Here is a 17,166-nt window from a genome sequence, read left to right as displayed (position 1 = left end):
ATGGAATGATTGTTTTTTTCATCTTTGCATAGGCTGAATGTGACTTACAGTAACATGAACATTATTTCTACTGTGACTGACAGCATCTTCTCAGACTACTTTTCTGTTTCCAGTGCTGTAATATTTTAAACACTAGAGAGTAAACTCTCTCAGTGAAGAGTTCTATTTGTCTTATCAATTATATGAACTCTTAACAGAGAGATTTTTGTTTGTTGTTTCTCTATTATACCTAGAGTATGAAAAACACAGTATAAAAATTTTTGCTAATGAACAAAACCGAATCTTAAGCCAGCAGTCTCCTTTGCTGAGATTGTTCTTTCCTCAGTGTACTAAATCAATGATAACCAGATTGAAAAATAGTTATCTTGTATCTGATTGCTTTAAATGCAGCTTCCTGCGTTGTTACTGGTTCTAATAAATTACTAAATCTCCAGTCAGTTCAGGAGAATTCCTTTTGGCCATCTTAGTGATATAATCACTATTGAGCAATTAGTGAACAGTAGTGATTAAATAAAGAAATTGACTAACAACCTCGAAATTACATACTGGTAGAATCTCACCATGTCCCTCAGTTATTCATTTGAGAGAGTTTGGTGTTGAACTGGGGGCGATTGGAGCCATGCTGGGGCACTTCCCAGTAAGCAAGTGCAAAACTGGTATAAGTGAAGTACAGTGAGGGCTTCTGTCTGGAGCACTGTGATTAGGAAGTGTATGAGGTTCAAGGTTTCACTTCAGGAAATAACCTGTTCTATGTATTTTGTCTAAACTGAATCTCAGTTTGGATTTGTTAATTGTCAAATATTTTTGTGGTTTTATATTCAAATAAAACTAGTTAATTGCCACATGGATTGATAAAATCACTTTATATTATTTATTTTCCTTAAGTCTATAAAGAAAATGTCCTTTTTTTCCAGATTTCCCCTTTGCAGATTGATTGGTAAATAAATTCTAAACTGAATAATTAAGAATTCTCTTGAGATAATTTTAAATGCTGTTTCTTAAAGATATTTTACTGTTGCCAAATGGGGGGGAAGGAAGAGGATTGGATATAAAGGGAGAGTGCCACACTAAAAAAGAGATTAGGCTTTGAAACTGAGAAGGCATAGGACTTGTAAACTGAGGTGCTTCCGAAATTTATGAACTATGGGGATAAAAGGGGTTTGTCTTCATTACTAATTATTTTAAATTTCTGTGCTTCAGTGATATTAATACTGCACATGGAGCCACACTTATTCTGTCTATCTAGGTGTTTTCAAGGTGTAGTCATCATAGTATGTAGGTGCAATGATATATAAAAGATAAAGATCAGAGTCTGATCTCAGTAATATATGGTTTTATAATCTAGAGTACAGTAGGGACAATTACATTATTTTTCCTGGCAAAGCTTACTTACTTAGCCATATTAAATGTTTACTTAGGTTTCAGCATATTTTGTAGTCTTTGAAATAGCCTTTTGTATGGTTTTCTTTCATATATATTTTTTTTTTAATTACTGAATATTATTTATTGCAGGCCTTAAATTCAAGGTAGGAAGTAGTGATCAATTTTTTTTTCTTTAGTTCTCTAAAACTTGGGCAAATCCTTTTCTGGAACGATTGTCTCACATGCCATTGATGATTCTATTTTTCTGGTTTGGGAACTCTTGTTTCTTATTTCTAGTGTTGTCTTCCTGGTTCCAGGTAAAGGTGATTGGACTTTGGAAGAAATTAATATTCTTTGTGCTGAATCCCACATGTTCCTTGTAACCTTAAGGATTTTATAAAGTCCTGAAGCAGAAATAGCCCTTCCAAGGCTATAGGCAATGTGTTAACCTGAAAGAATGTTGTACCGAGATTTCTCATTGCTATCTTATAAAACACTCTTAAATATTTTCATAAACCTATTCCTGTTAGTACCCAGTCAGAGAAAGCCTTTTATATGTTCCACTCCCCTTGCACAACACCCCCATGATGTTCAGGATACTTTAAAAATTGTCTTCTACTGTCCAACAACATTATTTAATAGCAACGCTCTGACCCTTCTCACATGTAGTCAGTAACTCATCAGCTGCAAGTGAGGGGTTTGTGGGTTGCTGGGATCAGTTCTAATACAATATACACTGAAATTGGATTTTCCTAAACATTTTTGTTTGGCATAAATCTGTAAGTGGTATTTACCTTTCCTTCTGTGGGAAACATCCCACTAAAGATTATCCACAGGAACAAAATGCATCCTGAAGAGACACTGATTTACACGGTGGTTTTCAGTACATTTTCGAAATGAATTCTCATAAGTTAAGCTTTAGAGGCTTGGGATTTTTTGTTATTCAAAAACTATTCAATAGTCCACATTCAAATGGGAACATCATTTGGAAGATGTAAACTTACAATAATCAAGGGATTTTTATGTTACCTTAAATTAAATAATGTCATATTTATAAAGGCCTCTAATACATTATTTCTACATACTTTGTTTTCTGTAATACTGCACTGTTTTATATTATATTATAGCACAGAAAGACCAGATTAATTATGTAGATGTCATGGTGCATTTATTGTCAGCTGAAGTACTTTATTAAGTAGGTTGTGTCACACACTGATTCAAGGAAACAACATTTTAATTTTTTTTTCAGTTTAGATTAAATAGTAACGTCCTGAACTCTTCAATTCCAATTTGTAATAAAGCAAAACCATTTTGCATGTTATTTTTTTAAGTTCCCATGTCAGAAGCTTTTATTTTCCCTTCTTAAGGGAAATAGACCAGATATTTTCATAAGGAAAGGTGTTTCATAGATTTCGAGATTGTGTATTCATACTCACTTGTCTAAGTCGGCTCCTGAGATGTCCTGGGTACAGCTTTCATGATGCAGCCTCCTTCCCCTCTTGGGTGGGAGAGCAGGTCATCACAGAATCCCAGGACTGTGGTATGCAATGAAAAAATCAGTCCTGCTTACAAAAGCACAGTCCCTAGAGACGGACTGCTACTATGTCTTACTTGAATAGAAACCTCATGAAACATTACAGAACAGACCCATCTATAAATATTTTGATTTTTGTTGGTAATTCTTCTCTTAGTCCCCCTCCCACTCCCCCCCCCCAAAAAAAAAAACAAAACCAAACCCTACAAAAAACTCACCAACAAAGAAACTTATGACAACACAAAAATAGGTGGGTATTTTGTAGGTTTCATTCATGGGCAGCTGATATAAGCTATTATGCTTTTGTCAGCTATGAACCAAAATACCCAGGTTGCTGAGAATCAGATGATAACACACTGAATGTCTCAGAGTCTAAGGGGAAAGGAGCTTGAGTAGTTATTTGCAAGCAGTAGGTGGCAGCTATTGCCTATTTGCCAGCAGCACTGTGGAAAGTGTTTGGGCAATCTTTGTCCCCCAGATCTCCAGCGGAACCCCTGGGCCACATGCTGTAGCCATAGCACAGAGATTTTACTTGAGCATTTCAAAACCACTTCTGGTATTCACCCTTCCTGTAGACCAGGATCTTTGTTGTGTCAAGTATACCTTAAAGCTTAAATCAGGAATCCTCATCCAGGTAGGGCACAGAAATGAGTTGATGTTTTGTGACCTTCCTATACAGGTTTCTGAAATGAGGGGTTAGATTTGCTTCAAGATTAAATTTAAGTACTTGGGCCTTAGGCTATCCTTGATTTGCTCTGTTTGTGCTTTGTGTTTTCCAGTTCTGTTTCTTCAGATCCTTTTGCATTTCCTTTGACTTGAACATGTTGCTATGTGTGCATACTCACAGTTTTTCTCCCTAGGCTTGAGCAGGGGTTTCTTTACTGATAGGTAGAAGTGTCCTTTCCCTGTTGAAGCATTTCTCATCTGTTTAGTCCTTAGTCTGCACCATTCTGGAATCAACCCTGCAGTGAGAGGTGCAATGTTGGAACTACCGCTCGATGATAATTTCAATTGCTTTCTGAGTACTCTAGGAATCTCTGTTCCCCTCACCAGAAGGCCTGTGAATTTTCAATGTAGTGAAGCAGTCTTCAAAAATATATTGAGAATATAGTTTGTGCTGCGTAACCTTAGGGAATTAAAAAAAAAAATACATATTTAAAGAATGCCTATTTCTTCATGCAGTGCATAGATTTTATTGTTTGTGGAGTTTTGTTTTTTTGATTTGGTTTTGAGTTTTTTTGTCAAACTTCAACTGCTTGGATGACTAGGTCTCCAGATGTTTTTATGCTATTTTGGACGAGTCTGATGCTGGATGCTAGCCAATGCTTATTATCAGTGATTTTCATGATTATTAAGTTCCCACAAATCACATTTCTTTCAAATAGTGGATAAAGCTAATTGTTATTTTATAATTAACATGAGCATATGAGAAAGTTTTTTAGACTTTGCAGTCTGCTAACATTTGCTTTAATGAAATGAGGAAGTATAGCCATTAATTACATCTTGCAATAGGTCTTTAATTAATATTACTGAAGTCCCTAAAGGACTTGGTCTCCAGAAAATATTAAACTTTGTGTTGGTTTGGTAAAAATGGAAAATTATTGCTGATGCTTTTTCTCAAATGTGATCCTGTTTCATAATGCTTTTCAAGTCTTTAACATGGCATTTCTGGATGAATATGCATCGAAACACATGCTGTGTACCATAGTGTCATACTGTGTGATCCAGAACAGTTTATCTGTTCCTCTTTGTTAAACTAAACTTAGTTGTAATTGCAGCTTTAAAGTAGAATAGCTCTTCAATATGGTCAGTTCTGGAAAGATTTAAATACTTTTTTAACTCCTTTAAAATAAAACAAACAAACAAACAACCCCCCCCAAACTTTTAAGTAACTCAGCTTTTGTTTTTCCTTTGTGTTTCACCAGTTGAAAAGATACAGAGCCAGTGGGATGAAGTGCATGGACACCTCCAAACCCGGAGACAGCAGCTTCATGAGATGTTAAAGGATTCAACACAGTGGCTAGAAGCTAAACAAGAAGCTGAGCAGGTTCTTGAACAAGCAAAAGCTAAGCTTGAGTTGTGGAAAGAGATTTCCTACACTGTGGAAGCTCTGAAACATCAGAACTCTGATCTTAAGGTCACTACTGAGAATTAAAATATTTCCGCTTGAGCTAATTAGATTGTTAAAGAAAATGCCCTCTAATTATTGGACAGTGCACACTGAGAACAGCCTCTTCATATCTTATTTCCCATTAAAAAATTAGACAGAAATTAACTTACAGAGTCTAAAATGTGTGTCACATAATCCTTGAATTAAATTGGTTTTCATTTATCAGTCATAGCAAATAGCTGCCTGATCCTGTGGGAAGAACACCTACCTTTTCACACAAGTATTTCTCATCTCTTCTATACAACAGCCTCAGCTGCACTGGTACCGCAGTCTGAGAAATCCTGTAGTATTGTATGTCTGTCTGCACTGGTAATGAAGCCATATAGTTTGTCAGGAAGTAGTTAAGAAAAGAAGATGAGAAAACAACAAAACATAACAAACTATATGGAGATATTTTGAAAATCAAGCATTTTTGATTTGCCACGGGATAATCTTACTGGGTTCAACCTTGACAGGGTTATTAACTGCGAAAAATATGAAATAGCTGCTCTTGTGATTTTAGCTCACATATTGTCACATTCTGGTTGCTAAAATGTGCACCTCAGCTAACTTACGTATCTGAGCTCTACCTCAAGTAGCAATGTAACTTGTTACTCAAGTAACAGCCTTAGCTGTTGCATCAGTTTTTAAGTTTCTTGTTATGGAAACAGTCATATTTTGGTGATGTTCTTCATGAATAAAATTTGAGAACAGCTGTTTCAGATTAATAATATCTCATTTTCTGGTTGAGGAAAACCAATTGATCAGGCTCTTACAGTGAGTCCTGCATCCATGTTAATGGAACGTTACCTTTTGGTTATTTGGGAGAATAGTTATACATATATTTTCTGATGTGTTCTCCTCTTCTGCCCACCAGATTTTTCTTTTTTTTTTAATTCCTAATGTTTGGTTAAAGTTTATGGACTCAGAACAATCTTATTTATACAGCTGAGTGGTAATGAACTGCTGTGAAGTATAGTGAGGTGAGGTCCTCATCAACTGGTTTTGCCACCGGAGAAAGTATGTGTATAACTGCATGATTGGTCTTCACCTGTCTCCATCATCACTTAATAATTGTCCTTCTGATATTTAGAAGTAGATACAAAATCTGTTGAGGTTTTTGCTTGGGTTTTTTTTTACTTGCCTGTAAGAAGCATAAAAATGTTCATCAGCCCATTGGTTTAGGGCTGAGGTGTGGTTAAGTTTTCTCATTTAAGATTATACCATAAGGGTCATTGCTTGAGAAGGGTGGATTATGATAAACAAGGATAATCACTAATGTATTGGAAGGAGATACAGATTACATATACTACTGTCATTCAGTGTAGAGGACTCCCATTTGTCAGTGTCTTTGAGAGCTAGAGTTCTGGCTTCTGTCCAGTGTTTGTGGTTTTTTTAATAATTAAAAAAAAAAAAAAAAAAAAAAAAAAACAAACAAAAAACCTTCAAAATCAGTCTCCTAGATCTACAAAGCCTCAATTAACAAAAAAACAGTTTTTTGCAATGACAGTCTTATGTCTCAAACACATATTACTTAACTAGGAAAATAATTGAAAATATGGTTTTAGGAATGGATTTTATGTCCACTTTTTTACAATAATATATGAGGTTTAGATGAAGTTCATCTAAGAGTGTATGTTTTTTGAAATTGTTACGGGATTTTTGGAATCAACATTCTCTAAGGGGAGAAATAAGATGCCCTTTTTCTCCTCCATCCTCCAAGTTATACAGAAAGTATACTAATATACTTATTCATAGAAGGTATCTATATGTATAAACAGAGTTTTTGAAAGAATACCTGCAAATTCTTTTCACTCCTTCTTTAAAAGAGATGAAGCACCTGGGCTATCAGTATCTTCAGCCATTCCCATCCCAGTTTGGATTCAATGTGAAAAGTTACAGACACTAGTCTATAATTACAATTTCAGTGTCACAGCTAGTCCATCTTAATTTTCTGTGCCCTCATGATGATATGATCATCAACAATCTGTACTTCTCCAGAGTTGTTTACTTTCATTTCTTTGTTTTTGCCTGGCCTTTCTCCCTCGAGTCTGGAAGAAATTCATCTCTGTCTTAGAGAAAGAGGGGGATGGTTCATTTGTTTTTTCCATCTTTTATTTTTTTCCCTCTTTCTTTTGTGCCATCCTTCCTAGAGGAATTATCTTTGTCTGCTAGTAATTCCCAATGTGTCAAATCCCTCATGAAAGCTTCTCAGATATGACAGCATCAGCTGTTGTGTTCATGCTTGAGATAAGGGGTCATGAATACTAAGGAAAATGGAAGTCTTTTTAGAGCTTAGCAGCTTTGCATTTCTTCTGTATAGTATTATCTAAACTGAAGGACCTAGAAATACATCAAGTACTCAAATGCTTTCCAGGCTTCTGTGCCAAACACATATATTTTGATGTTGTCTCCTGAATATGTAGAGTAAGTATGCTGTCTTTTGGCTTGCTGTTACACTGACAAAAACAAAGCTGTCATTTCTATTCATTTGTGTTGAGGGAAAGAGAGAGGTCAGTATGCGTCATAAATTCTTCAGACATACTCATTTTGTCAGTTTTGTATCTCAACACAGCTTAGTGTGAGAAAGTAGTCACCAAGTGTTCTGATTTGTTTGTTAAACACTATAGGTCTGCCTAAAGACAACTGAATCAATGCAAAAGTTCCCCTCTGCTCTAAATGAACTATTGATCAGTGCTTTTCTGTTAATGCATCCTTACACACAAGTAAATGGTATGTTCAGCAGTACCAGTCTTTTGTTATTTATTTTTTTATGATGCCAGCATAAAACGAAAATCTGTAACTGGCTTTTATTTGGCCAATGATGTTTTTAAGAGAATCTGATACATTTATTTCTGACATTTAAAAGAAAATTAACCAGGTACCATATAGCTGATAATAAAAAAATGATTCCTTTGAATCAGAAATTAATTAGGAGATAATTTTCTGAGGATTAAAGCATTTTTTCATTCTATTATTTTTTAGTTTATATTTGAGAACTAAAATCTAAGGACTGAGGTTAGGTATGAAGAATCAGAATATGGGATTCTGGCCAATGAGACTCTTTACCCGTTAAAGCCCTGCTTGTTAATTTTTATTAAGTGATGACTGCAGATGGTTAACTCAGCAGGCTTAAGGTTATAGGTGTGTAAATAGTACACAGTCACAGTTCAGCTCCTTCCCATCCCCAAGTCATCTGAACATAAGGTACTGTTTAATACGATACTGAGTTTACATTAAAAGTAATAAACCTGATAGGATTGCCTGTTCACTCGGTGGCTCCTTGTTTTGGTGAGAGCTAGTGAGGCATGTCTTCCAAGTGAAGAGGAGGAAGGATGGAGACAAGGTTTCCTTCCTTTCCTCCACTGACCACCTATGTCTTGTTCATCTAAATAGGAAATTAAGTAGCAGCTGATAACTTCCCCTGCTGTGTTGGGACTCAAGAGGCCAGGAAACCTTCCACTGGCATAGCCTGGAGAGTAAACTTTATGCCCTGGATTTATGGATGAGACTGAGGCTATATCGCTTGCCTTTGTCATCTTCTTGCAGAGGGACAACTTACTAGATACTCTTTTGCCACTTTCTGTATACCAGCATAGGATGAAGTACAGTCTCAGCATTTTGTGGATTTTTATCATTACAGGGCTGACAGCATTCTGCTTTGATTTTAGTAAAACAATTAAGTTGATGTTACTGACTATGATGCAGACACTGAAATAGAATTCCTTGATAAAAAAATAATTCTTTAAGTATATAAATAAAACATGCTATAGATATAAATAAAATGGACAGAAAGACAGCCTGATTTTCCAGATATGTGATATATACACTTGCTCAGTGTGGGAATTTACATGCTCAGAATTGGATGATGCTGTACATACATATTGCTATATTTGAACTTCTGTGCATCATTTATTTCATTCCACTGGGCAATCCTGGGATAGAAGAAAGCCCAGCTCTAATTTCCTTACTTGTTTTTAATCAAGGATCCTTAATTACACAGACTTTCTTCCTAATAACATCAAATAGTGTCTTCTAATTAAAAATTTAAAAGAAATTTATACCTAGAGTAACATGATAAATACACATCCTTAATTCTTTTAAGCTTTTTAATAAACTATGCAAATTCCAGTGATGACACAGACAAAACAAATAAAATGCTTTAAAAAAGGTCAGAATGAAATGAAGGTAATGAAGCATTTTGCTTTTAAAAAAATTGAAGTTGTTCTTAAGTACCTAAAAAATAAACGAGACCCAACATATAAAGAGGAAAAGACCAAAAAATAATGCAAATAATTTAATTCTAAAATATTCATTACAGTCATGTAAGATAGGAGTTAATGGGCCTCTGGAAGGGCAGACAGTTAAAACTTTAACCGCAAAACTTTGTTCTCAGTGTCTGTGCACAGAGCAAAGTTGAAGCAAGGCATGCACTCCTCAAAGTTGTTGAAAAATTTCATACCAATTTCCAGTAAAGTATAAACTACAAATTGTTTCTGTCGGCAAAGCTCTCTGTATTCATCATTTCTTTTGTGAGTGACGATCTAGTGTTGTAATGTCAGGAAGTTAATGGATTAATGTTGAAGTTAATGGTGAGAACAACACTTTTGAAAATAACCTTATAATGGATCCTTCCATATTTTTATTATAAAAGCAGATTTGGAAGGTTTTATAAGGTCATTTACATTCACATGGGACTGGGCAAAAATAACTTATTTTCAAAGTAAAGTTTACAGACCACTGATTTACAATACCAACAAAATGTTATGGTAACTTTTCTGTGTAATTCAGTGAACAGTCAGTCTGCTGTGATCCTTTAGCTGGAAAGAAGTAGCTGTGTGCATGCATAATTCTAAACAAAGAGAAAGGTGGATTATAATAGAGATGGATGGACCTAAATGTAGAATAGATACTTGCTATAAAATATCTTAAAATCTGTAATGATAATTGCTGTAGAATTTCTTTATTTTTGTTTTCATATGTTTTATTGTAGTTCTGTAAATACAAACATTATATATTTATTGTATATAATTCTGGCAGGAAAGGAGCTCAATTGGCAGACTATTTCCAGAACAACCACCTGCCTATATCTTCTCCAAAGGAATGGTAGTGATTTTCCACAAAATCATCACCTCTCCTGACTACATCTCCTACACAGAAGGATGACTTTAAAAATTTGTTTAGGCAGCTTCAGTTTAAGTGAGTTTAACCATAATATGTTCAGATGGTTTTGGGGAGTGGGGATTAGGAACCGCCTCTTAATGGTTGATTGGTAGAAATAGGATCCTTTGTTCAAAACAGATAACCAGGTTTCTCTCTTAGTACCCGAGATTATCTGCTGCACATTAATTGGGTGATCTGCCCTCTTGTGAAGAAATAACACAGGGAAGAGGGGAAATACCTGTTTTCCAGTTTTAAATTACAGAGAGGACATACAGATGTTTAAGCAGGTTTTTATGAGGTAAGAGTTTAAAGGAAAAAACAAACCCCCCCAAAACTCCACCTGGACTCTGTAAGATCACGTATGTTTCAGTCCTAATCTTAACCAAAATTAATTTACAGACTTTCTGAGATGAAAACATAAGTGCACAAAACATTCAGAATGTATTTATTTTTACTTAGTATTTAGACTCTTTAATCAGGGATTACGTTTTTAAATTCAGCTGTGTGTAGAGAATTCCTTATCTCAGTCAAAACAAGATTTTAAAAGAAATATTGCTGTGGGAGAATGAGAGGGAAGAAACTATTTTTTCTTTACAGACATTTCCTGATTTGTGTATTAAAGCACAGCAATAAAGACAGTCAAACCTTACTGTTTGGGGTTTTTTGTTTTGTTTTGTTTTTCTGTCAATAGCTTCTAATGTTTACATGCAATTTACAGTTTCTATTTACAAATACAAATTTTTTTTCTACTTGAATTGTCTCTTTGATTGGCTAGTTGTAGTCTTTGCCTAGTACAAAAGTACAAGTAGACCATCGATTATCTTTGCTCTTTCATTTTATTGTTACACATTATGGATTAAATATGGCACTGCAGTGCATTTATATGGAAATTTGCTCTGAGAAAGAGACTAACAGGAAAAATGCATGGGAGCTGGTTGCTGGCGGAATGAGGGTTCAGGATTTCCTGGCTTGATTCTGCAGTGAGGTAGCTGGCCCAGTGGAGAGGAGAGTGAAGAGGAGAGGAGAAAAAAGAGAAGAAAGGGGGGAAAAAAAAAAAAAAAGACCAAGATTTAAAAAACTTTCTTAATACCGAGAAGCATAAATTAGCATTATAAAGATATTGATGGGTTTACCAGTAATATTTTAATATTTTGATGTATTGCAGATTTAGTGCTGTTCCAGTAGATGGCACTAATTACATAAACAATTCGCTAATATAAAGTTAAATAAAAGTGAAAGCATGGGTATTAATTGCCCAAATCTCGGTATTATTTCACAGAAAAAAAAAAAAAAAAAAAAAAAAAAAAAAGAAAGAAAATTAGACAGAACGTATTATTTCACTCTGTTTTCCATCTCAGTGTAATTCAACATTACAAATAGTGATAGTTTCCATAGTGCATAATAATGCACCCATCAGTTTGTGTCTCAAAAAAAATAACATTCTGATCAGCGTTTATCAGTCTGAGTTGTCATGGCATTTAGGATTTGGTTGCTTGGTCCTCTCAGAGATTAGAAATAGTCCTATAGTTTTATGACTAAGAGATTTTAAACATTTAGAAAGAGTCTGACCTTAGTTACCAGTGAATCTGAGGAAGTCCTTTTTCTTGTTTTTTATATTGTTGGTATAAGTTGTTCACCTCTTTCTGTAATAATCATACAATATGTGAGATCATTTTATTGTGATCTGAGGTTTATTCTTTTTCTTTCTTTTTTTACTTCAGCAATTTTCAAAAGAAATACGACAGTGGCAAATAAATGTAGATGTGGCAAATGACATGGCACTTAAGCTGCTCCGTGATTATTCAGCAGATGACACAAGAAAAGTAGAACTGATGACAGATAACATTAATGCAACATGGGCTGCCATTAATAAGAGGTAGGATATAAATTCTGTTATTAGATTTCTTGTTAAATTTAAATAACATTCATTGTCCAGCTTTGGTTGGAGATTACAGAAGATGTAACTTTTGAAAATTACATTATTATAGTGACAAAAGAAAGAATGATGATGACTATTCTGTCTTTTTTTTTTTTTTTTTTTTTGAAATATGTCTTTGGGATGCCATTTAATTCTCTCAAATAAAATTTTGCCTCCTGCCAATTTTCCTCTGCTGTAACCAGTTGCCAACTAACTTCAGTTGAAAGCATATACTTTTTAAATATTTAAAATGAAGTGTTTCATATTTCTATGTACTGTCTCCACATCACAATCACTATAGCAATTTTGAGTCTTAAACTGAATCTGAAAATGACAGACATATCCTGTTGAAGCAGATTCAAATTAGAAATGTTATCCTGTACCTTTGAAGCAAATCTCCAGTCAAGAAAGTTTTTATTAGATTCTTGATCACATTCTTGATTACATTTCACAGTCTTGCAGTTTGGTTTAGATACGAATTCCTTACTAAAAGCAACTTTTGAAGCTTGTAACCAAATTATGAATCATCCAATACACAATCTATAAGATCAGAATACATTGCAGAATAAAAATTACTTTAAAGAGTTTTAAATCATTGCACATTAGATGAGATACATAAAAGCTAAATCAAAGTTGTTTTAATCAGTATCTTGAATTAAGTTACAGCTTATAACTGAAACTAGAACTGAATTAGATCTTAAGATGTTTTTAATTAAAGCCTATGAATAAGGACAGAAAAATCAGTTTAGTTAAATATACAATAAATTCAGGAGATCTTGCATAATTGCAGTTACTTAAATCACAGATGACTACAGAAATTTATTCCCACTTTTTGTTTAGTTTTTTTATGAAGGTGATATTCATGTGAATGACTCAATTTAACACCATTTTTTTTGAAGCAGACTTGCCACTGACTTAAGATCCTGTTCAAATGAGAGAAGAGATGCTAAAAGAAAGTCATATAATAATTTGAAAGCTTTTTTTTTCTTCTTTAACAATAGCAATAACTAAACCAAGAAATTAGTATAAACATTCAGTCAATATCTGCTTGCATTTCTCCTGTTATAGTTGTAGCCATATTTTTGAGAAGAAATGTTTTGCTGTCTGTGGTCTGAGAAACAGGCTGGGGGGAACATCTGTTCCTGGATGAGAAAGGCTAATGCACAAAACCGTTCTCCATGAGTAGGTAAAATCAGTAGAACAAAAGTGTTGGATGGGAGTACCAAAGGAAATTGCTTTTGTCTGTATGTAGAACTACAACCCCCGCTTGGTGAGATGGATTTGTAATTCTGAAGTTTAGGATATGTCTGTAGCTGCTGCGGATGCTCAGGTAGCAATTGTAGCTAAGGGTGCAGCTTTAAATCTGTTAATGCTTCAAGCACAAAGACAAATGTGTCTAATGTTGCCTAAATGTGAGGATTGACATTGTTACATGGACTCAGACAAGTAATAGGGTAACAGTGAGTGTAAATTCTTCAAGACACAGTCCTTACAAACATCTACAAAACCCACAGACTTGTTCACAGCTCATGTGTTAGACGAATTACTGTAGTAAATATTTTATGTCTTAGAAAAGAACTGAGTTGGCATTTCCCATTAAGAAGTATAAAAAGATAGGATTAAACTTGAACAGGTAACTGTAAAACTAGAATTTCCTATTTTTTGATTGTATGACTTTAGTACCTTTCTAATTTTTTTTTTTTAATTCATTGTTTTGTATATAATTTTTGTAAGACTTCTTATGATTTGGGAACTTGAAAAAGAGGCATGATGCGAACAGCAGTTGATAAGCTTCTCCAAGGACTGTATCACATTTCTATCTTCCTTGTTTGAGACACTGACAAATATAGACATAATAAGGCATCAAATCAGCAAAAGACTTGTACTTGGAAGATTTTCTGCATCTGTAGATTTTTCATGTTTCTTTGAAACAGTAGCCAGGCCTTTTGCTCATGGAGCAGCTCCTGAGTGAGGCTGTGAAAGAACCTTCTAGATGTCTTTTGTTAAGAAAGAAACTCTGTGGAAAGATAAGATGGAGTCCATGGGTCTTTGGATGCCAATTTATTCAGGTTGGTTTTGGGTGGGATTTTTGGTGTTTTGTTTTTTTTTTTTTCTTTTTGTTGGTAGTTGTGGTACTTTTCCCCCTCCCTCTACCTGTCAGCTTTCAGTTTATTGCATAGAGGAAAACAAATTGTTTATTTATGGTTTTGGGGACCTTTTGAACCGTAAGAGAATATTTACTTGGTAGAAATTAGACACATAAACTCTTTGTCACAGGCTCCAAGAAAAATTAGTTCTCCACTGAGATGCATGTGCAATGATTTCATATATATTCACGAGTGTTATTTTCATCTAGACCATGACTATGTAGTGCTCTGGTGACTCAATGACCTCATAGTGATGTAGAAATATATTCCAAATAATGGTCTTGACTATTTCTCTAGTACTTTAGAAATTGTTTTATCACTGTTTATATGTGTCTTGAGATTAAAGAGGAAATATTCTGCAGAAGATTTTGGTTTCTTTTCCCTATATCCTTAATTTAAATGGCCTAACTATTTTGTGGATATTTTCTTTTAAAAAGAAAAAATAAGAGTGGCCTAAACTGTTTTGAACTGGTTTTCCTCTAACCTGCCATTCATATCAGAATTGTGTGTCAGCATAAGAAATGTGAAACCTCTTTTTCCATGAACCAGATTAGTAAAACAACAGGCAGGCAAGCAGCAGTAAAATTCCACTTTGCCTGTTGGTAATAGTTTAGCCAAAGCAAATACTTTAGTCATTAAGGCAACATCTGCCAGCTTGTGTTTTGTTTTCCTTAAGTAGATTTGCAGCTGATTGCTGTGTGTTTACCCTTTGCCTTACTATTCTGTTTTATAACACTGAACTATAATGAATAACATTCTAACTCATTTAATAGCCAAGTTGGGGAGTGCCTGATGATTGCTTCACTTTTTTCGCTCGCCACTTTTAAATTTTTATTTTTGTGGTTGATACTGCAAAGATACACTAAAAAGCACATGAACTGATCAGTTGGGCAAAAGCCAGAGTGACTTGTAATCAGGTCTCTTCCTCTTCTCTGTAGAAGCGTTGACTTTCCAATAAAAGGCAATTAAGGAGAAAGTGATCTGTGTTGCTTGCATTAACAAAAATAAATCTAACAGATGAACTGAAGTGTTCTCAAGAGAAAAAATTACAATGAAGAAAGCAAACATTAGAAATTTACTATACATAAAAATGTTTGTTATGGTAGTATTACATTACTCCCTCCTTTTGTGGGCACTCATATTTTATGTGAATTATCATAAACATAAAAATTGCTTAAATTTGACACACACCAGTCAAAACATAAAAAGTAACTATTTTTTCCCCACTACAGGGTATGAGCAGTGAAGAGTCAATATATTATTACATTTATGTTGTTGATATTAGTTTAAGCTGTAGGGAGTTAGAGAGGAAGTGGTAAGGAGTTGAGTTTCTAGTCAACCTATTTGGAAGGTCTGAGATACCAGCTCCTGTATTTATCTAAGAATGATGTTAATTCTCTAATGCAGCCAGTTGTGCAAACATCTTGATTTTGGATGTCAGCTGGGCAGTATGAAATGCAAATGGCCAAACAAACTAAGGACATAATCAATACAAAAGAATGATGCATATCTGTTTCCTATGCAAATGCATAATATAGCAGTAATTGTAAGTGTGAAAAATGTCATAATCTAGTTTTGGTCTTTGAAAAGCCAGCCTTTCCTTATCAATGGTTGCTTGTTATAAAAATACAATTGTTAGAATGTAAGCTTTATCTGTACATAATGTTTGTAAGTATAATTTTATTGCCTGCACAGAAGGAGCTTTACCATTCTGCTGGAGACAGGTTCTTTTAATATACTGTACCTGTCCTAATACTACTTTGCTTTATGGCACTTGTGGAAGTAATCACATTTGCATTACAGTTGAACTGAATTCTGGGTGAGAAAAAATGCATTTACACATCAGAAACGGACAGGAGTATGAAGTGTGTTAAGTTATACCGAAGTTTCATTGTTGGTTTCAGTAGCTAAGCCTTTCTGAGAGGCATCTCTGAAGAGCTTATTTGCTCATTTAGGCTTGGACTACTGAGGTCAAGAAGGAAAGAAATCATAATATGTTTTACTTTAAAGAACATTCCCATCTTCTAGGTTCTCCAAGCAAACTCAGCCTTTTCCTTTCTTCTCTTGCTTTGAAGGTTGGTTTGCATTCCTAAAATTGGTATGCATATGAACAGTTATTATAGTTCTTTGTGCAGGCACACTTTCTTTGAGCACTGTGAAACAGCTAAATTAAAAATAGAAGAGGCCATGGGAACCTTGTTTATATGGGAACTTTGTTTATACATTAGTGCCTGCAGTTGCTGTCCTGGCTATAGAGCTGTGTTTGTGTGGGTGTGAGCAAGAAAACTTTGCATGCGTAAGACTTCAGTTGAAGATGACAATGGTCAAATGTCATTTTCTGATGCTTTTTTTTTTTTTTTTTCACCAAAGAAACCATAGTATGATAATTTTTATTTTTATCATTATGTTGTGGTGATATATTGATTGTTTTTTGAAATCATTTTGCCAGGCTCGGGAAAGTAGGTATGTAGAGTGACTGCTTCTTCACAACCAATATGTCATGCTGAAGCTTGTTATTTACACCAGCTTAACAACAGATACTAATTTAAAATTGCAGACTGCTGGAAAACATTGCAATTGTAGGGCAATTATTTTGTTTTTTGAGAGCTGTTGATAATACATGTTTATCTTTATTGTCTCTATTATTTCAAAAAGTAAATTTTCAGTATAGGTGTCACATGCTGTCACATGTCACATGTTGTCACATGTTTCAATTCTATAAGGAATTAAGTACTTTTACTTAGTAGAACTATTCACACTGAATGACAGTGAGTCTCTGCACTCTCAGGTGTCACACCCAAATTTATGTTAAGGAGCAAATAATTTTATATATCAACATGCTTTTCTGAAGAACATATGTAACTCTGTTGTCTATTCTGCTGAATAGGAGGAG

General features: G+C 34.4%; 1 protein-coding gene across 19 annotated transcripts in view; it reads left to right on the top strand.

Annotated features, from left to right (window-relative positions):
- The window catches only part of DMD (dystrophin), a 1,076,492-nt gene that overhangs the window by 785,622 nt on the left and 273,704 nt on the right, over nt 1-17,166 (top strand). For 18 of the 19 annotated variants that reach the window (XM_042788288.1, XM_042788292.1, XM_042788293.1 and 15 more), the window contains 2 exons: nt 4,822-5,033; nt 11,930-12,084. In XM_042788288.1, the coding sequence (XP_042644222.1) occupies nt 4,822-5,033; nt 11,930-12,084 (367 nt within the window). The remainder of the gene's footprint in view (nt 1-4,821; nt 5,034-11,929; nt 12,085-17,166) is intronic. The other variant, XM_042788290.1, reaches the window with a different exon arrangement.

Source organism: Tyto alba, unplaced genomic scaffold (genome assembly GCF_018691265.1).
Source record: "Tyto alba isolate M040663 unplaced genomic scaffold, T.alba_DEE_v4.0 Super-Scaffold_14, whole genome shotgun sequence".
In the NCBI taxonomy this organism is placed as follows: domain Eukaryota; kingdom Metazoa; phylum Chordata; class Aves; order Strigiformes; family Tytonidae; genus Tyto; species Tyto alba.
The sequence above is the reverse complement of the archived record's forward strand: the minus strand, read 5'-3'. Positions and strand labels throughout refer to the sequence as shown.